The sequence below is a fragment of the Helobdella robusta genome (genome assembly GCF_000326865.2).
Source record: "Helobdella robusta unplaced genomic scaffold HELROscaffold_129, whole genome shotgun sequence".
NCBI classification, from domain to species: Eukaryota; Metazoa; Annelida; class Clitellata; order Rhynchobdellida; family Glossiphoniidae; genus Helobdella; species Helobdella robusta.
This window is the reverse complement of record NW_008703711.1, coordinates 77,438-99,680: the sequence shown is the minus strand read 5'-3', so window position 1 is coordinate 99,680 and position 22,243 is coordinate 77,438. Positions and strand designations below refer to the sequence as shown.

At 31.7% G+C, this 22,243-nt stretch overlaps 4 protein-coding genes across 4 annotated transcripts in view; 2 read left to right on the top strand and 2 right to left on the bottom strand.

Annotated features, from left to right (window-relative positions):
- Positions 1-2,116: 2,116 nt before the first annotated feature.
- Positions 2,117-4,459, bottom strand: HELRODRAFT_184015 (hypothetical protein; the record flags this gene model as incomplete). Its single annotated transcript, XM_009014032.1, has 5 exons — positions 2,117-2,337; positions 3,017-3,143; positions 3,236-3,523; positions 3,634-3,842; positions 3,895-4,459. 5 exons carry the CDS (start codon positions 4,457-4,459, stop codon positions 2,117-2,119), a joined length of 1,410 nt encoding a protein of 469 aa, XP_009012280.1.
- Positions 4,460-8,277: 3,818 nt separating this feature from the next.
- HELRODRAFT_92300 (hypothetical protein) lies at positions 8,278-11,115 on the top strand (the record flags this gene model as incomplete). The annotated part of the gene is made up of 5 exons (XM_009014031.1): positions 8,278-8,507; positions 8,818-9,072; positions 9,135-9,505; positions 9,542-10,482; positions 10,690-11,115. The coding sequence occupies 5 exons, from the start codon at positions 8,278-8,280 to the stop codon at positions 11,113-11,115; spliced, it is 2,223 nt and encodes a 740-aa protein (XP_009012279.1).
- Positions 11,116-11,856: 741 nt separating this feature from the next.
- Positions 11,857-14,341, bottom strand: HELRODRAFT_184013 (hypothetical protein; the record flags this gene model as incomplete). Its single annotated transcript, XM_009014030.1, has 4 exons — positions 11,857-11,924; positions 12,060-12,209; positions 12,945-13,029; positions 14,312-14,341. 4 exons carry the CDS (start codon positions 14,339-14,341, stop codon positions 11,857-11,859), a joined length of 333 nt encoding a protein of 110 aa, XP_009012278.1.
- Positions 14,342-21,866: 7,525 nt separating this feature from the next.
- Positions 21,867-22,243, top strand: part of HELRODRAFT_143678 (hypothetical protein) — a gene marked incomplete at both ends in the record, with an annotated part of 3,036 nt that continues 2,659 nt past the window's right edge. Inside the window, one exon of the mRNA XM_009014029.1 lies at positions 21,867-21,953. Within this exon, the coding sequence (XP_009012277.1) occupies positions 21,867-21,953 (87 nt within the window). The remainder of the gene's footprint in view (positions 21,954-22,243) is intronic.

The window sequence follows — 22,243 nt, the reverse complement described above, 5'->3', positions numbered from 1 at the left end:
GATAAATTAACTTAAAATTATTTACATAGATATATATTAGAATTAAACAAAATAAATTAAAATTTTAAAATTGCTGAAAATACTTGAAACTTGAAAAATTAATGTATAAATATAATAAATGTATTAACGCGGTTGATTTTCTTAAAAACTGTATCGAATATGGTCTAAATCCTAATATATATATATATATATATATATATATATATATATATATATATATATATATATATATATATATATATATATATATTATTAAATGAAAATTTAGAAATCGCTTTTTAATAAAATCTCAAAAGCGCCTACAATAAGTGCAAGTAAAAATAAATAAGACAAAAGAAAGAAAGTTGATTGTCACTCAGTTAAATGTCAGAACACACATCTATTAACACAAAATCAATAAATAAATAGATGACCAAAAAGAAGTAATACTAATTCAAATGACGATTTTTAGGATTTATCCACACAAGTTATTAGTTATGTACAAAAATTCAATGCAATAATCAACAAGCCTCACAACGAATTATTAACCGACACAAGAATTAAAACAACATAACGATAGTACCGTACCGTCTAATAAAGAACATAAAAAATAAAAAAAAAAACAAAAACAAAAAATTTCGTTTTCATAATCACATTTAATTACAAGAACCGAAATGCTGCTTAAAAAGCAGCAACTTTAATTGTTTACAAAATAGAGAAAATGATATTCCAGGTAGACGGAGTGAGGTTGGCAAATTATTCCACACCATCGGTCCAGCAACAGCAAAATTTCTTTTACCAGTTACCAAACGGGTTTGAGGAACGTCCAGCAAATTCCTATTATTGGATCTCAATCCTGGATAACCAGACGTTGAATCGCGTTTAGTCAATCTACCGACCGAATACGGAGGAGCACGCCCATTTAAAACTTTGAACATCAAAACAGCAATCTTGTAGATAATTCTCTTTTCAATCGGGAGCCAGTGCAGATCCCGTAAAATCGGCGACACATGATCAGATCTAAAACCTCCGACAACTAGCTTGGCCATGCGATTTTGAATTGACTGTAGTTTGGAAATTTCTAACATGAAGACACCGTAAAAAAGGCTGTTGCAATAGTCCAGCCTCAAGTGAATAAACGCGTGAGCCAAACTCTTTAGGGTAATCTCATTAAGTGAATTTTTTATAGCCCTCATCATGCGAAGTTGTCGATGACATTCACCAGTTAGCGACTTTATGTGGCAATCCATTGTCATATTACCATCGAATACAACACCAAGATTACGAGCAATTTGACATAATTCAATCTTACTGTTGTTAATCTCAATCGAAATGAAATTTAATTTGTTTATTTGCTGCCACGTACCAATTGGCAATAATTGGGCTTTGCATTGATTCAATTTGAGTTCGTGCTTGATCATCCAAGAATCAATCGCCTCCATGCACCGACCAAATCTTTCAACAAGAGCTTGAAATGAAGTAGCTGGACCACTGACAATGATTTGTATGTCATCTGCAAACCCATGATGCTTGAACCTGATGAATCAATGATGTCTAAAACGTCAGCAGTGTATAGCAGAAACAGCAGCGGTCCAAGTACTGAGCCTTGCGGTACACCATGCTTTACTTCCTGAACAGATGATAAAACATCTCTGCGTAATACCTGTTGTTTTCGCGCAGAGAGATATGATTCGAACCAAATAAGAACAACACCTAAGATTCCAAAACATTGACGTAGCTTTCCAAGTAAAATCTCTTGATTAACACAATCAAAGGCTGCACTAATATCAAGTAATGCCAAGATTTAGATATTTTGATCATCAATAGCAGCAAACAACTCAGATGAAACATCTATCAGTGCAGTCTCAGTTGAATGAAATTTTTTAAATCCTGACTGACATTTTGGTAGCAGATCATTATGATTTAAATGACAAATTAGCTGTTTGTGGACAATTCGTTCAATAACTTTTGACAAAAATGTTAAATTTGACACCGGTCTATAACTTGATAAACTATTCTTGTCTAGTGTCTGCTTTTTTAACATCGGAACAACAATTGAATATTTAAAAGCCATCGGGAAATGCATTTACAAAACAGTCAAAAACGGGAGAAACGTATGATGAACGTATTTTTTAAATCAAAATTTAGTTGGCAAATCATCCAGTGGGCACGACTTTGTAGGTGAATTCAAAATAACTTGACGAATCTCATCATCACTGGAACAGCACTGAAATAATGAAAGTTCAGCACATTCACTCATCCGATTGTTTAAAACAATAGGCTCTTTGATACTCGTCTCCAGTATGTTGTCAACCTTATCTTTAAAAAATTGAGCAAAATCATCAGAATTTAACTCATCTGACATATTAAGCAAATCAACAGAATTCATCTTGCATAAAACCCTGTTAATTGTCATCCAGAGTTTCTTTGGATTGGAGCCATTTATTTAAATCATATTTCTCCAGTAGGCTTTCCTTTTTTCTGAAAGCAATGACTGTTTTTTCAACATAGCATCAACGAACCTTTTCTTGCTAAAATCCCCAGGATTAAGTCGATAAGCTCTTTCAAGTCTTCTGCAGCGTAGCTTAGTCTGCCTACACTCTTCATCGAACCAAGGCGAAGCAGCATTGTTTCTAGTCATCACATAGTGTTTCGGTGCAACAATATCTATAATATTTTTAACTTCTTTTTTGTAAAGATCAAATAAGTATTCAGGATCATCTGATTTAAAAGGTCCATTAATAGGCGAGTTTATTATGAACGCGGCAAATTTATCAAAATCCACGCGATTCCATGAACGAACCAGTCTTTTTTTTCTAACAAAATAATTTAGCGGAATCGAAAAACATACTTGGACCAGACCATGATCGGAATAAATACCATATGGACCTACGGTACATGAGGACACAGGCAATTCCATTAAGGATACCACTAGATCCAAGATACCACCATGTACATGGGTAGTTTCCTTAACTCTATTTTCAAGGTTAAATGCATGAAAAACATCTACCAACCGGATTGAATGAGTATCTCCAACCTTTTCCAAATGAACATTCAAATCCCCGTAAAAATGACATAGTCCGCCAATAACGAAATCTGTTCCAAGAGTGATGTAAGCTCATCAAAAAATGCAGGAGTAATTGGTACAGAACCCGGTCGATAAACTGCCAATAACAGAATCGTTTTTTTTACCGCACCGAAATTTAATAGCAAGTGATTCAAAGGAATTTACCACTGGTAATTCTATTTTTTTAACCTTGAAAACATTCTTAAAATATACAATTATTCCTCCATGATTAGGGTCGTGTGGGCGCAAATAATCCATAAATGAGAAGCCATAAGGCATAGCCAATTTCACAGAAATATCTTCAGATGATCCATGCCATGTTTCGGTCAGTACACATATATCTAAATCATTTGATAACAAATCACGAATTATATCATATTTTGACCGAATGGATCTAATATTAAGCAATTCCAAATTTAATCCGGTTTGGTAGCAGGCCTTGGATATCTCACTATTCTCCATTGCCCGACCACACCTCTGACCCGATATAAAAAATGACCATCTTTAGATTCCCGCGTTTTTGCCTCAAGAACCAATTTTTTAAGTTGCAGACGCTGGTCCGTTGTAAGGTCATCACTAATCCTCACTTCCCTCATTTTTTCATCCAGCAGCGCTAATCTGAACAATCTTCTCATAACCAGGACTTTTGCAGAAAGGTTGATAAACTTAACAATCACTGGACGCGGAGGAGACGATACGCTTGGCTTTTTACCTTGTCTGAATATTTTCAATATGTCCTCATCTTTCAGAGACTCATCTGTTAGAAACCTTAAAAAGCCAAGAACATTGCCCCTATCTTTAGCAACATCCAAGTCTTCGCTGAAATTAGAGAACTATGTTTTTCTCACGGGCCTTAACTTCATTTACCACTTCAATTGTTTTGCGAACAGAGATGACCTCTTTACTAACTACGTCGAGGTCCTTTTTTACCACATCGGAAAATGAAGTACTGATCATATTTCTCAAGGAAGTAGCCTCGTTATCGACAATTTTAGAATTACTCTTTACCACATCTGACCAAGACTTGGTGATATTGTTTTTCAAGGAATTAATAGACTGGTTAAGTTTCTCGTCTAGTTTTTCTAGCTGTTTTAGGTTCTCACCGCTTGACTCAAGCCTCAACTGCAGACTTTTCATCCCAATATCAATGGAATCAAACGTTTTAAGACGAGAATCAATGGATTCAAATTTTTCGTTAAGCAAATGACCTTTGAAACCATCAGCATGTTTCACGCAATTATCACAATAAAACTTCATGTTTTTACTTTTGCTAGCATATTTCACCAATTCATCATATAAGTCCGAAGGCTCGATTTGAACCACCGCATCACATAAGCAACATAATATGTTATCATCCTTTACGGAAGCAGGTTCCGGAATTGACTGACTTCTCTGAGATCTTGTTTTAGACATGTCTTAATCGAGCACACAAACGAAGTCTATGGAAAAAATGCAATGGTAGATACAGGTCTTTAGCACGATGCAGCAGCTGCACTGTCGAAGCCGTTTCAGCGACAGCCAAGGTAGTTTTATATTCTGCAACAACAATTACCAAAATTTTTTTTCAAATTACTGTTGATATTCCAGACAAAAGAACAGAACAACCGAAACAATGCAATACGTCTAAAAAACAAAGAGTGATAGCTTACAATTTAACAGAAACGTATTTACTTAAGATTTAAACTAAAAAAAATAAATTAGTTACTTAAGTTCTAAATTATTCAAAGAGACAAAATATATTAATAATCCTCTCTAATTAACCTATCAATTAAACCTAATTGGAACAATATGCACTCTGAAAAAACGCTGAAAATTAAGAAAAATTACGAAAAATCAACAATCAACAAATATATCATATATATATATATATATATATATATATATATATTATTAATTATTAAGAAACATTTATTAAACGCTAATTAAACAATTTCATAAGCGTTCTCTCAAAAACAAAACAAAATGTTATATGTGACTGTTCATGAAACGAAAATCAAAGTAACAAATTTTACAATTTCACAGAAAATAAAAATGTCTTTAGTTCTTTTTTAAATAAATCCAGAGAAGTTCCCGATCTTCTTAACATAGGTGGAAGGTTAATCACTAGAGGTTTTACCTCAAAGGATAAAGACCTACTTATCAAATCCTTATGCACATACGTACGTCCTCTGGTTGAATATGCTTCGTCTGTGTTAAATCCACATTACAAATACCAAATAAAAAAAATTGAAGATGTACAGAAAAGATTTATAAAGTTTATCCCGTCTCTACATCATCTCCCATATCTGTCTCGTCGGCATGCAGTTGGAATACATACTTTGGAACGCCAGAGGTTAATTTCTGATTCATGAATTCTGTACAAAATACTTCATAAACTCGTTCAAACAGACCTAAATAGTAATTTAATTTTATCACTGTACTTATCAACTCGGAGACATCAAAGTAAATTGCGTGATTTCAATCTTAGTGACAACTCAACTAAATATTTCTTCTGCAACCGAATTATTCGAATATGGCCAGAGGATGTCGTCTCTTCAACGGCTCTCTGTTGATTTTAACACATTTTTAACTATTAAAAACTATCAATATTATTATAACTATCAATTTATCAAACTTTATTTAATTGGTTTTCCTTATGATATTATTTCGCGAGGAAGGTGGTCATTAATAATATTAAATATGATTTTTCAAACTTATTTTTCCGTGTCGATGTACATTTTATTGAAATTCGTTTATTTTAATTTTTTCAGTCTAGTTAAGTGGTTCTTTATGGCCCTCTGGGACAGTTTTGTCAATAATAAAAATAATATATATATATTTGACAAAATTTCCACATGATAATATTTTGTGTAACTCGATGATTTACATGTGTTAAGTTAAGTACATGACTTAGTCAAATAATTCATGGTGTGATCATATACTGGTCATATATCTTACTAAGTATTCAATCAATTTTCGTTTAGCGTCCAGAGATCTGGTTTCCCGAGGTAGGACGTTGTTTTCTTTGCCATCAACTTTTTGCGCCAAATTAGACGATTAGTTGAATCCATTTCATTTAAATTTAGAGCTTTCATGTCTTGCTCGATTGTTTGCGACCAGGACTTCTTTGGACGGCCTTTGGGACGTGTGCCAGGTACTTCAACATCTGCAAGAGAAGTTATGGCACTGTTTCCACTTCGTTTGACATGACCAAACCACCTTTATATCATCTAAACCAGCACGACGCAGGATTTTGGTAGATTTGATGTGGTCCTTCAGACTAATTCGTTGCATCCATCGGAGCATTTTCATGTCGGTTCGTTGAAGTTGTTGTTCTAGTTTGGTTGTCATTGGCCATGTTTCTGCACCATACAACACCAGACGTATCACAGATTTATAAAGTCTTGATCGTAGTGGTAGTGGGATGTCACGCCGCATCAATATAAAGGTAAGGTATGCCATTAATTCCAGGAAGCACGTATGCGTGCTCGAACGGCAGCTTCAGCTGTTCCAGTACAATTCAGAACATCACCTAGATATTAAAACGATGTGACTTTCTCTACCTTAATGGCTTCAAAAACATTGCTATTTCGAATTTGTTGTTGTGGATTGATGCAAGCAGGACAAACAAAATTGGACACTTTAGATAAAGTACCAATTACTTTTGAACAACGTTTGTGACATCACTGGTTACACTGCTGACACTTGATTGAAATGTTACCAGTAGCTGTGGATTGGCTGGGTTCACCAGTGTCCATTGCTTTGGTTTTGCTGATGTTGACTTTGAATCCATGATCGGCGAGTCTGGTGTTCCAATCTTCAAACATCTGTGCTGCATTCTGCTCAGACGTGGCTGTTAAAACGATATCATCAGCATATATTAGATTCCAAATATCACCAGCGCGTATCGATTTTGTGATTTCTTCTATCCCAGTTATAAATAACAGTGGACTGAGAATCGAGCCTTGGTGAACTCCAACGCTGATGTCAAATGCATCTGTGTTTCCAACCGTTGTGCTGACAAGAGTCTTAGTATTTGTATACATTTCCATCACAAGTCGAACAAGATATTCTGGAATGAGTTGTCGACGTAGACTCCACCTGATTGCTTCACGGGGAACTCGATCAAATGCTTTTTCAAGGTCTACAAAAATGTGTGATAGTTGTTGATGCTTTGCGAGGTACTTCTCTTGCAGTTGCCAAAGGATGTGAATTGCATCAATTCACAATTGCTAGGAAATCAAATTGCATAATTGCATCAATTGCTAGGAAACCAAATTGATAATTTCCGATTGTGATGCACGACGTTAATCTTCTCTCAATGATTTTCTCGACACATTTCAGGGAGTGTTCTAACAGACTTATACCCCGATATGATGAGCAGTTCAATAGATCACCTTTGCTTTTGTATAGCGGAACTAAGTTCCATTCAGCCGGTATTGAGCAATTTCTCCACACTTCACGATACAGAGATTTCATTTCTTAACCTTTGCTTTTAGTGAGCCACTCTCTGCACTGATCTGTCTGAGCCAGTGCGACTTGACGTCTTGTTTAGTTGTTCTTCTCACGGAAAATTTTATGGTATATATCTTACTAAGTATATTAGTCAATATTGTTCTATATGTATGGGTCAAATATGATCAATTATTAGTAATGAAGTAAAATTAAAAACTTGAAATATTTTTATAACCAAAAATCAAAAATCACATCCAAGATGGAAGTATCAGCTGTTGTGATGTTGGTGTAACTTCTGGCATTTAAATTCTCCAAAATTGTGATTGCTGAGTTCTTGTCATCAATATTTCTAATTGTTTTGTTTTTATTTAATTAATGAAAAAATAGTTATAGATTTAATATTAATTAACCTTCTGTTTTAATTGACAGATCATAATATAATATTTTATATAATAATAATTAATTTAATTTTTAATATTATATTTTTAAAATTTTATTTATTAAAACAATAGAATATATATTATTAAATAATTTTAATTTAATTAATTATATTAAAATATTTAAAACTTCTATTTTTAACTTTTAATTTAATTTAATTTTTACTTGGTCTTGAAGTAAAAAAAATAAGTGCATAATTAGAACAAAAATTAATTTTAAATATTAAATTAAAATTTAAAGAATTTAATTTTATTGAAATATAATAATTATATTTTAATTATATTTTAAGTTGAAACAAACTATGCATGGGAAAGGAAGAGATCTTAGAAACTAACAATTAACATACATGCTGAAGAAAGATGTGGTGGAAAATACTTCTGTTTAGTTTGTATCTGCTAATCTTGTTCATACTTGCCCGCATTTTGGAGACATTTACTTATTACCAGACTGGATACTTGGCAAACAAATTAATTGACCCTTTCTCTCTAAGTGTTCAAAAGTTGAAATCAATTCTTGATAGCAGAGGAGTGAACTATGACAATGCTCTAGAGAAGAGGGATCTTTCTGAAATGGTTGAAAACTCAGGTGTGTCTAACTAAACTAACTTAAACTTACTAAAGTAATCATTACTCTATACATAGTAATAGTAATGTGTAATATATTGTAAAGTTTGTCATCCTGCTTTCTTTTTTTAATTAACATTTATTTTGCTTTTAGTAAATTGCAAAAGGTAAATAAAAGCGAAATTACATGACTTAACAGGGACTAAAAAATATAATTAAAATTATACCTAGAATGTGATTTATGTAAATAAAACTTGAATGAATAATTCTTTAATTAGAAAATTGACTTTGTTTTAATTAATTTAATAAAGGAGAGTTAATTGAACGTGAATCCAGTGATATTGATGCCTCAATGTTGAATAAAGAAGATGATGTTGGCCAGAATGTTGTTGTGGATTTCATTGGTGGTGATCATTTCCTTGAAAAAGTTGAAGATACGAAGGATAGTGTTTGGGTTGTTCAGGTTTCAGCAAATAATTTAAATAGAGATATGGGTCAAAAACTAAATAGAAAAGAATGGAATAAAATAGTAAAAACACTTTCTAAATTTGGCATACAAGCTGGTACATTTAACTGCAAAAAAGATTTCAAGTTAGTAGATTATTTTTAATTATAATTTTGACTCCATCTGTTAATTTCAAATTAATAATTAGCTTCTGCAGATCAAGGGAATGGCTGCAGGATGAAATTATTTTATCCATACCAGAAGGGAATTGTTTTAAGGATAAAGTCATCACTAAAACATACTATGGCAGCAAAATGGATCATAAGAGTGTCTTAAAATGGGTCAATCAAATTCTTTCTAAGAAGGTTCAAAAAGTTTTAAACTATGAACAGTTAAAAAGTAAGTGGCTACAATTTGATACAAATAAAGATACCAAGAATGCTGATTGGTATTTCAATGAAAGTACAACATCCGACATCTGCCATGAAAAAATTAAAGTTCTTTTTGTGTCTCCACTGAAGACTCCTCCATTATTTTATTCAGTCATGCCTGCTAAGTTTTCAGGGAGAATTAAATTTGGTCAGGTCAATTTTAATGATAAAAAGCTAAATAAAGAATTATTTCAAATTGTTTTAAACTTGGACAAAATCAATTTATTTAAAAATGATTTTCTATGCAACTCAAGTAAAATGTTTAACATTTTCCCCTCAAATGAATTGGCCTTTAAAGATGTTAAACCTTTTTATTTAGTTATAACTCCAGAAAAACTTTTGAAATTTGGTAGCAAATCCGGTGAACATTTCAACTACAAATCATTTTCTAATTTCCTAAAATTTTTGCATCCAGAAATCAATGACATCTTCATAACTAGCTTAATTATAATGAGTTTTGCCTGCTGCTTTGATGTAATATTTCTCTCAGAAAAGAAATTGTCAAACAAAGCTATCCATTTCTTATGGAGCCTTTTTAAATGCAATGCTTGCCTCATCTGTTTGTGGATGGTGGTATTAGGCACGTATAAATCATTTTCTCAATGCCAAGATGTAATTGATTGTCTTCTATTGTACATCAGAGTCCTGTCTTTCTCCTCCATTGGCAGTCAGATGAGGAATGATTGGTACCAGTACATTCATTACAGGAAGGGATGGTGCTTGCCTCTTTTTACATTCTTCCTCGTCCAGTTTGCTTTCATCACCGTCAAGAAGAAAATATTCAATAGTTCTGAGCACTCAGCCAATCAAAACACCAATCAAGCAGGAGGAGTGTACAGTTTGACCTATTTAGAGATGTTCATCAATCGAATCATGCAATCATTTTTCTCGTCTTCAGAACATGCAAGTCGCTTGCCAACATTCGATCCAGATGATGATAACACTTCTGATTTTGGAATGATGGAAATGTTCATTGAGAGATTGGCAGTACCAGACCTGTGGTTGAGGCCAATTGTATCATCCCAGTACCTTCATGACCTTCCTGTTTGGAGGTTTGCAGGTGTCAGATGCCCTTCCACGAGCAGTAACAATGATTCAGATTATTCCATCGAGCATGAAGATGATGTTCATGCATCTCACATATCTGAAGATGATGTATGTGAATTCAACAACAATTTGAAACAAAAAAGAATGCAGCCATACATTTTCATCTGTGATAAATGTCGCATAGCCCTGCATCCCAGCAAACGCAAACATTCACTCCACAATAAAATGAAAGAGGCTAAGGACAGACAGTCAGCTCTGAAATTAGGAACAATAAAAGCTGCCAAGTATTTGATGGATGGTAACTACAAGTGTGCTTGCAAGCATGATGATTCTAAATCAGACACAGGAATGGTTTCAAATGACAATGCAGATAATGAAAACGATACAACCAATGCTTCGATTTCAACCATAGAAGAACCCATGCTTTCTCCAGTTCAGAAGTTATTAGCATCAATCACGTTTAAAACATCACCTGAGAATATCTCCACTTGTCATAATTTCATAATTCCCAGTGGAGTAATTGAAAGTTCTGATTGCTCTATCTGCCTGGACAGATATAAGAGAGCTGATTATTTGTGTGGTCTGCCATGTGGACATGCTTACCACCAGAGTTGCATCATGAACTGGTTGACCAGGGACAATCACTGCTGTCCTGTATGCAGATGGCCTGCCTACAAAGCAAAGCCGTGTAGAAAGCACCTTGATTCTTAATTTGTTGAATAAATCATACTAATAAAACAACACTAAAATTAGTTATTAAACATACTTTTACTTAGTCACTGATTTGCAATTTGTTGAGATATTTCATATCACAGATGTTATTAATTAAACACATTCATAATTTGGTTTTGCTTACTGTTCAACTAAATTTTTAAAAATATGGGAAATGAAACTTATTTGCTTTTAAGGTTTAACTGAATTTTTAAAAATAAGCAAAATGAAACTTATTTTACTCATGGTTCTTAATTTTACTACGTTTGTTCAATTTGCATTATTAATCATTTAAAATTTTCAGTTGCGACGAAATGCGACACAAAACCTCGCAGCGATCGTTATGTGGTTTTGACTTATTTTGCTTTCCTTCCCATGTTTAATATAGTATCGTGAAGTTGTTTATAATTTATGTTACACGCGAAAAATTAAAGTTGTCTGGTAAGGAGTATAAGGAAAAGCTAGTCAACGACTTTAATGATACTTCAGCTTAGCAGTAGAAATGTTAAACATTGCAAAGACTGACGCTAACGTCACGTTCAAAATTTATTATACTAAATGACTGTTAACAAAATTTTACAAACGAAATAAATTAGTAAATTTCTTAATTATATAGGATAAAAAACGACAAGAATGGTTTTCTTAGTAAGTCTGAACAGAAATGTATATTAGGTTAACAAATAGATAGGTACCACTATTTCATTAAACCAGAAATTCAACAAATGCGTTCGAAGATGGACTCTAGCCAACTGTCCAATCATAGATGACTCTGCTCAGTTGACATGACTGACTCCTCACTTCATCTACTGCTAGGAAATAATTATTAGAAATTTAAATGAGACGAAAATTTGAAAAATTCAAAGTGAGAAATATGATAATTTTACGTATAATCATATAACAAACTGATGAAAGTGGATATAAAAAGTAAAAAATTACTGTTTCACTATTTGGGCTTGATGGTTTTTGTTCTGTAGCAGCTTTTTCTTTCCTAACAATGAGCAGTTCCACTTGTCTTAAATGATATTTTTCTTGAAGAACTATAGACTCCAAACCTGTTCCGTCACTGATCAAACCTTTTGCTTCAGCCAAGAATTCTAAAATGTTAAGCCAATGATGTGACTTAATTTTTAATATTTTAAATGTCAGCCAACCAAAGTAATACACCAAACACAAAGGCATGACAAAGAGGGGTTTTGCTGCTAATTTTACACAAAAAAGCATTTAATTGAAATGTATTGACATCTATACCGTTCTGTTTTAGCTCTAACCAAGTAGTAAACTAGTTTTTCTTTAAACAGTGTAATCTTAAAACAATACATACATTGCTTGGTTACTAAAGAATAATATTATATACTGACTGAACATTAGAAATCTGAACTGATTCCAACTCAATAATTTAGCATAATTATGATTAGAGATTGTTGTTTTTGTAGAAAAGTGCATATCTGTGTTTCCAAGTTACATTTTTTTGCAAACTAGCAATATTTTTTTATTATATCAATTCAGGAAATTAAATGAAGCAACTTTACTTCATGAAATATACTTTAAAAGAAAAGATAATCAATCTTACACTATTTTATACGAAAATAACAGACTAGGAATGTGGTGCAGACAGCAAACATTAGACCATTGTTCCAATCCGCATTACAGCAAACTTAATTGGCAGGTGTGTTCAGTATTTCAACAATTAGTACTTTTAGTACTTTATGATCCACTTTTAATTCACATAGATACTAAAAGATATTACACAGATATCAAGAGATACTACATTCAACAAACACCAGAAACAAAAATGATACGTAATAGATGATTATTATACTAAAGACAACCTGCAGCTTGTTGGTGGTACTGTATGGCAGCATCCCAATTTTTTTTCTTGTAGGCTGCTTCTGCCTTGTTTGCAAAAAAGTGAGCCTAGGTAATAAAAATAAATAAAGACGATAAGATGGCATTAATCCGTATAATTTAAAATTTTTAATAGTAACATTAAACTCTACAAATTGGCAATTCAAAAATCTTCTCATCTTGTTTTATTGAATCTCTTGAAAAACTCAATTGTTAATACCATAATTCTTATAATTTAATCTCAATACTTCATTCATCAGTTAGCTTTATCTATCTATTCTACATTATACTAATTAAAAAATAAAACAATCTCAAAGTTTGACTTTTCAGAGGATTCACTTTTTAACAATATAGGTGAATATAATCTAAATGAATATTTAATTTATAACAACATGATATATATGTCATAATATTATAATTATAATGGATCATTGTTTTATATTTTTGTTATTGTAGCTCTGTCTTTTATTGTAGCTGGTTACTATATACATATACATGTTATTGTTATTCTATTCTAAAGTAAAGTACAGTAATAAAATAACATGTAAGCAGCATAGAATCTATCTATATCTATGCTTATAATTATAATTAATTAAACCTTCTTGTCACAAGGGCCTTACCATCCGCACAGCACTATGCACGTACGCATCATTTATGCATGCATACTTCAAACTTCAAAAGTTAATTAATGCAAAAGTTCTGGCTTAGTCATTTTGAAAAAGTGGATAAATGAAATGAAATCCAAAGATATGAACATTTATATATTATACAATGCATCTACTGCTCTACGTAGTGATCATAACCTAATTGATTAATAATAAAAAGATTAGAGCAGTTAGCCCGTACAGTATTGTACACACACTAGGAATGAAATGGCTTCAAATCTGGATTCAGGTCTAAACAGATTTGGAAAAGATTCAGATCCATCATTTAACGAGCTCAAAATCAACCTAAAGAACAAAAAATTCTGGGTCGGCGTAAAAAGTGAATCTAAATATCAACATTGATTATGTATACTTGAGTAAAATTTAAGTATGTATACTTAAACACCCATAGTTTTTAAATTTAAAAATTTTTAAACATTACAAACTCATTGGGATTTAATAAATTTCTTGATTTGTTTCAGCTAAATCTGCCACAATTTTATTTTTTGTAGAATTTTTCGTTTTAAAACAGAATTTTTGGTTTTAGGATCGTATGCAAATTGGATCCAAATCAGTCCGGATCCATCATCAAGATTCGGATCCTGATACCACAGATCTCAACTCAAGTTATTGGACATGGCACATAAGACATGACATCGTCTTAATAAAATAAAAGTTAATAAATTTTTCTATAACGTTCACAAAACCTGGTTCAAAGGCGAATCCAAAAACTCCATTTCGTTCTCCAAATTAATTGAAACTTCGGAAGGAAGAAAGCACAAAGAAAAGCAAATTTTGAAAATCGTTTATAACACGTTGTTTAAGCTGGAAACGATAAAATTTTTAAAAGTTATGCATATGTAGATTAAATAATTTTTTGGTTTTTAAATCAAAACAAATTTTTTATTTGTTTCATGTAAATTTAAAAAAAAAATTCATTTTTAAATAAAAATTTACAAAAATATATGATAAAAAATTAGAAAACTTTTCATTCTGTTTCACCTGCAAACATCATTAACCAATCAAGTCAGTCAACCTGTAGATTAAAAGGTAATAATAAGAATAATAACAACTACTGTAAAAATATTAACAATAATATAATATTAACAATCAGAATAATAACGATAAGAATAATAATAAATTATTGCTATAATGTGATGAATAAATACTTTTATTTTAATGATTTTTCGTCAATATATAAAATATTAAAATTTTGGTGATATAGAATAATTAAATAAGAAATGAACAAAGCAAAGAACAAAAATATAGTATTAGCTATGCCATATAGTAAATAGGCATTCTAGATGAAAAATTTGTTTACAAACAAACATTATAAAATGGTTTGAATTGCATGGTACGAAATTGTTGAATTAATTATAAAGTGAGTTGTGCAGGGAGTTGTAATAGATACACTTAACTTAAGCACATTACATTGTATGATATGATAACTGTAAGACTTCTTTTAAGTGTTTTAAGATCATAACATTCTTACCATTTATTTGTTAGCCAATGGCACCGAAACAATATAATACTGAATGTATGTGAGTATAGGTACGTTGTTATTACAACAGAAATGTTGTATAATAGTATAACTGATAACATAATGTAATGTAACTTAATCTTAGTGTAATGTATTTTAATGTAAATATAAATGTAATGCAAATTCCATGACTGTGAGTTTCGATAGTTTCCATTTTGATTCATTTTTAATCATTTTTTATTTAATTTATTTTTAAATCAATATCATTCATTATTGATAGTAATAATATATGGAACTAATCTACGTCATCATTGCGTGCGTTCATACAAGCTGAAGCTTGTTGTTCGTAGAAGCAGTAGTACATGGCTATCTGACTACCTACAACTATAACCTATTGTTCTTGGTAGGAAATTGTTGTATGTATATATATATATATAACATATATATATATCATATATATATATAACATATATATATATATACGTATATATATATATGTAATTATATGTATATATATATATATATATATATATATATATATACAACAATTTATTATACAAATTAACAAATACAACAACATATATGTATACATGATCACATACTATACAACAATATATATATATATATATATATATATATATATATATATATATATATATATATATATATCATACTATCTGGTTTTTTAAAGAATTGACTAAACGAGGAATAAAATGGTTTATTAATAATATTATTTCGTGATAATCATGACTAACGAAACAACGCCAAGTGATCAATGAGGTATATTATTATTCATTCACACGTACACGCACACGTACTCACACACACAAATAAATAAATATATGTATATATATATACACATACATATATATATATATTTATATATATATATATATATATATGTATATGTTAGTCATATATGTATATATATATATATGTTAGTCATATATGTATATATATATATATATATATATATATACGTGTGTAATATCATCGTAATTTTAAAATATAAACAATGTTTAACTCTTCGTGATAGCTAGAATTAAATAAAATTATTTACTTTTCTGTAGGTGTGTTATAAATTTTCTATAATTTCTTAAATAATAATATACTTATCATAATAATAAGTAGAAGTATAATAATATAATAATATTAATATTATTATTATTTATTATTTTTATTATATAATAATAGCAAAAATATCAACGAAATAGCAATAACATTTTGATTTGAGTGACAACATCAATATAAATTACTAAATTACATCAACAACGCCAAAATCAACACTAATAACATTAACAACATTGATATAACATCAGCTATAACATTAACAACAAATTTTTTTACACTGTTGTTGACCGCCACAATAGCCACAACAACAACCACCGATCATGGATAACAACAACATAAACAACAACAATAATACTGTTTATAACAGCAGTTGTAACAACAACAACAACATAAACAACAAAAATAACAAAAAAGCTATGGATAACAACGACAACATAAACAACGACAACAACATCAACGACGACAACAGCAACAACAACAACAACAACAACAACAACAACATGATACATAATGTTAATGAATCAGACAGGCTTGAGGTAACGAACATTAATAGTGATGATGTTGTTGGTAATGGCGAAATGATTACAAATAATGATCAAAAATATTCAAAACTTGTTAAGAATGCTTGCAATCAAAATATTCATGATATTAACTCCAACAACAACAACTACAAAAACAACAACAACAATGGTGGTGGTGATGACAACAACAAACGAAACTCCAACAACAACAACAACAACAACAACAATGTTGCTGATGACGACGACAACGACAAGCGTAACAACCACAAAGGTGATAATGATGGTGGCAACGATATTAAACAAAACCACAGCAAAAGAGTAAATAACAACAACAACAACACCGCTAACGACGACAACAACAACAACAACAATAATAATAGTGGTATTAACAATGTAGCTTGTTGTGATCAATTAAACAACGATGACGTAAACAAAAACAACAAAATTGTCATCAACAACAATGATACAAACATCTACACCGTCAACAGTAACAACAAAAACAACAACAACAACGACAACAACAACAACAACCACGCTGATTCAGATAGTTTGAATGATGAAGTGAAAGAATTGCTAGCTAAACTGGAGGAGGCAAACAGGTTAATCAATTAATTAAAAATTCAATTAGGACACTTTGAGAGTTTTAATGGTGTAACTAATTTAGTTATAACCTAATTGATTTTTCATCACACACAACATCATTAACTGCAACAACAAAAACAACAACAAACACGTTAACGCATCAACAACAAATACATTAACATAAAAACTTCAAAAAACACAGCAGCACAACACAACAACAAACAAACACAACAAACCAACAAACACCACAAACCAACAAACACAACAACAAACAAACACAACAAACCAACAAACACAACAACAAACAAACCCAACAACAAACAAACACCACAAACCAAAAAACCCAACAACAAACAAGCACAACAAGTAACAAACACAACAACAAACGCAACAACAACAAACACAACAAACGAACATTTCACAAACGACAACCATCGCCACCTTCCAGATTAATAGAATCAGACAGCAAATGCCTGACATTTTCCAACGAAACTTCTTTCAACAAACATCTTTCGACAACAACATCACCACCAACAACATCAACATCACCAACAACAACTATCCCTAAAACAACACTTCCTCCAACATCAACAACAAAACAATTTTGTCGAAAAAATCTTTCACATATTGCATCAAACAACAACCAAAGTTCAACAACATCTAGTCAACATTCCTCACTGACCAATCAGGGTTCACTCTCTTCTTCGTCAACCAATCAGAGTGCAGATTCGGATTACGATGAATATTATGATGACGTCATTTCTTATAACAAAGGAAAAGAAGACGATCGTAACGTCGGTGATAATATTGCCTGTAGAAATGATGATGTCATCAACGGTTATTTTCATTCATTTTTCATTTTGTAAATTTTGTCTTTCAGTCATTCTGTTATTTGATTGGTTAGTTAATTCATTTTAAATTTTGTCGTTGTACTTTTAGTAATTCAATGTTGTTTTAGTTGTTGTAGTTGTGCATGTTTGTTAGAGACGCACCGTATATTTGGCCAAATTTTGAATTTCTGCTTCGGCCATTTTTAATTATAAATAAGAAATAATTATAACAAATAATTACATGAAATATAAAATTATTATTTTATGAAATATTTTCAAGTGTTAAGTGAAGCAGTTCTAATGCAAATGCGTTGTTTTGTATGCAAATGATTGTATGATTAATGTTTATTACGGCGCTCTGTATAATTTTATACACATACACATAAACAAAAGTATATAATTTGTGTATGTATTTGTATGTGATGTGTGTGCTTATTCACGTGCGTGTATGTGTGGTGTGTGTGTATGTGTTAATTAGTTTGTGTTAGTATGTATGTGTGAGTGTGTGTGTATGTGTGTATGAATTTTAATGTATGTGTTTTAAAAATAATAATATAAAATAAACAATACACACTATATACACACCACACGACGCACATACACATTTTGGCGTAGGATAATTTTTGAGTTTCGGACAGACAGTATTCGAACCAGGTCATCGCGTAACTACAGCCCGAGACATGGCACTTTTACCAACTGAACTAACTCCGCGACGGTTAACAAAAAGTAGAAAAATGACGACAATAACAAAAATATTAATAATATTTATTATAATAATAATAATAATGCTATGTGTAATTACTTCAAAATTTTTCATAATTATCTCAAAATTTTTTCAGAAATCGAAAGCGAATCCTGGTCGAAATGGAAAGATGTGGTAGAGAATTGGAGCAAATATAAGATGGATGGCGTCTACCTAAAGGTCTGTATGTCTGTCTTCGAAAAAATTACCGATTGCATCTTCATATGTTTGTTTATTTGTACGTGTGAGTGTGTGATTGTTGTATGCATGTGTGTGTGTATGTGTGTGTGTGTTTGCGCGTGAATAATATTTAAATTATAAAATCATATAAATGCAAAAGTACAGGTAAAAATTTATTCTAGCAAATACACCCGTTCTTGGTATTTATTTGTACCTGCACAAAAGTGTTCAGGTACCTATTCGAAATAGGTATAGAATTTTGAAGTAGTAAAAATATTTTACGTACGTCTTTCTTTGAATGTCTTATAATAATAGTAATAAAAATAAATAAATATTAATAATTATAATTGTTATTATTTACATATATTTTTTTATTTCACGAAATTGATTAATGGAATTAATAATTTTTTTAGGTATATTTTAAAAACACATTTAGTACCAAAAGCTGATCATTAACATAACTTATTTTTAGGTCATTTGCATGTTAATCCTAATACATATATAAACATATTGTTTTTATATAACAATATATGTGATATATAAATATATATCAAAAGTGAAAAAAATATGTGTACGTGTGTCTGTCCGTCTGCGTGTATGCCTGTGTGTGTGTGTGTTGTGTGTGTGTATGTGCATGTGTATGTGATTAACGGTTTGTGTTAAATGTTGTTACAAAGGGCTGGTTGTATGCATTTATATCATCTGCGAGCTAACAGCGTCATTTGTTTTTCTTGCTGTTGCAAAAGTTAGTAAGTCAGTGACTACTTCACTAATTTTAGAACAACAACAACAACAACAACAACAACAACAGCAACAACAACAACAACAATATAACACTAACTAACGCTCACGAAGTAACTGAATTTTTGCGTGAATAAGTTAAGCGCGATCCTCTGTTTATATATATATATATATATATATATATATATATATATATATATATGTATATACCGACCTATGAGTGAACGCACGTGCTAACATACAAAAACACACACATACATACACTCACACATACTCTCTCTCTCTCTCTCTCTCTCTCTCTCTCTCTCTCTCTCTCTCTCTCTCTCTCTCTCTCTGCACACGCAAACACATACACAGCCCAGACTGATCACGCATTTGTGTCTTTCTACACTCGTCATCGCCATCATCGTCACTGTTCTTCTTTTTGTCTTCACTCTATTATCATGACGGAAGTTGTGATCATTAATTTTTTTTGTCGTTTCAATTCGATAATATGTGGTCCATAACTTATTATAGAACTACAGAAAATAATCACGCTGTAAAATTAACTTAGACATTTTTTTCTTGCGTTTCATTGAAATTCCACAGAACTTCAAATAACCTTCGAATAGGAGAAATGACTTTAAATGTTCCCGTAAGTCCGCATGACACACCGCATCAACCATCCCACAAAAAATACCAGGCCGAAACTTGATCGGCAATTATAGGAGTCGTTGCAAATTTGTTAATGAGTTCCTTTGTTGGCAGTTGCGTTTTTAAAACTCTGAAAGAATAGAACCCCACAAATCTTTAAGCGTTTTCTTATCTTCAATAAGTTAGATATTATAATTTGTTTTCTGTTGTCAAAGTTGATTCCTGAGTTTCGAGAATCAAATTATCTGATGCGGCATAAATTTGATGTAAACCAAATTGTTGGCATCGACAGACAGCACGCATTCAGATGACGTGAACGCTTCTTAGAAAATTTAATTTGAGTCTCGGTGTCAAGATAAAGTAACATCACTTATCGTAAGAAGTACTCGTTATCTAATTTGAAATAGAAGATGGCTGTTTTAGAATTGGCTTTATTATTCCTAACTAAGATTTTTGGTATTAATTTATTGAAGCACACAGTTTTATATTATAAATATTAAACATTTTTTTTACTTAAAAAAAGATTAGATGATTTTTAAATATATTTTTGTGGAAAAATTAGTCAAACGGAAAATCATTTTTATTACTTTTATATTACATTATAATATTATTGTTTTAGAAATTTTTTCAAGAGGCCCTTTAAACTCAAAGGGTCATGCCAAATGACCCTTGTTTTTCAGGGCCTGCCATCATCGTCATCGTCGTCATCACCATTATCATCACCATATCGTCGTCATTATCATCTTCATACTTAATCATCATTGAATTGTTTCAATCTCAATTGAAAACATCTTTCATTATTTATATCACGAAAAGGGCCTCAAATATAGATTAGATATATGAATACTCTCGTGCCATTGTCATTCCATAAAGATATCACCATCATTTCATCATGACGTCACCATCATTTCGTATATAGGTATCGTTATCATTTCATAAAGATGCAATCATCATTTAATGATAATTCATTGTTTGTTTATCTTAACACTTACACGTGTGAATTTTAAATTTATTCCCATCAAAGATTATCACATTGATTCAACGTCAACACTATCATCGTCATCATCGTCATCATCATCATCATTATCATCATCGCCATCGTCATCGTCATTATCAGTTTTCACTGCCATCAGTCCCAACAACACTAACAACACAGAAACGCCGCTAACAAACACACAAACAACAACGCCACGACACCAACAAACACAACAGATCACAAACATCAACATCAATGAACACCAACAACAACACCAAAAGACACATCAAAGCAAGCAAACAAACAAACAGACAGACAGACAGACAGATACCAACATAAACACTTTACCACACACCCCCCATCAGAATCTCGTACACAGTCGTGGCATACCGCAGGCCTTCAGAGGCACCGCCTGGTTCCTCTTGAGTGGTGCAAGTGAATTGGCCGATGCTGACCAATACAAAGATTACTTATGCAGATTTTCCAGGTTCGAACGCATGATCAGGAGGGATGTTTCTAGAACTTTTCCAAAGCACAAGTTGTTTGCTGACGAGGGAGGTCAGGGTCAAACCAGACTGTTCAATGTTATGAAGGTTGGTTGGTTGGCTGGTTGGTTGGCTGGTTGGTTGGCTGGTTGGTCAGCTGGCTGGTCAGCTGGTTTTATTCAGCTGGTTGGTCAACTGGTTGTTGTGTGGTTTACGTTGCATTGTTAAGTTTGCTGTCGTCCTCTTATTGGTGATATTGTAGTGCGAATGGTGATGCCGCACATCTCATCATTGCTGTAATAATTACACTTCCAACGATCAATACAATGATCGCTGTTTATTAGGCTGATGATAATAATGAGTGATGAACACAATAGCGATGGTGATGATGATGATGA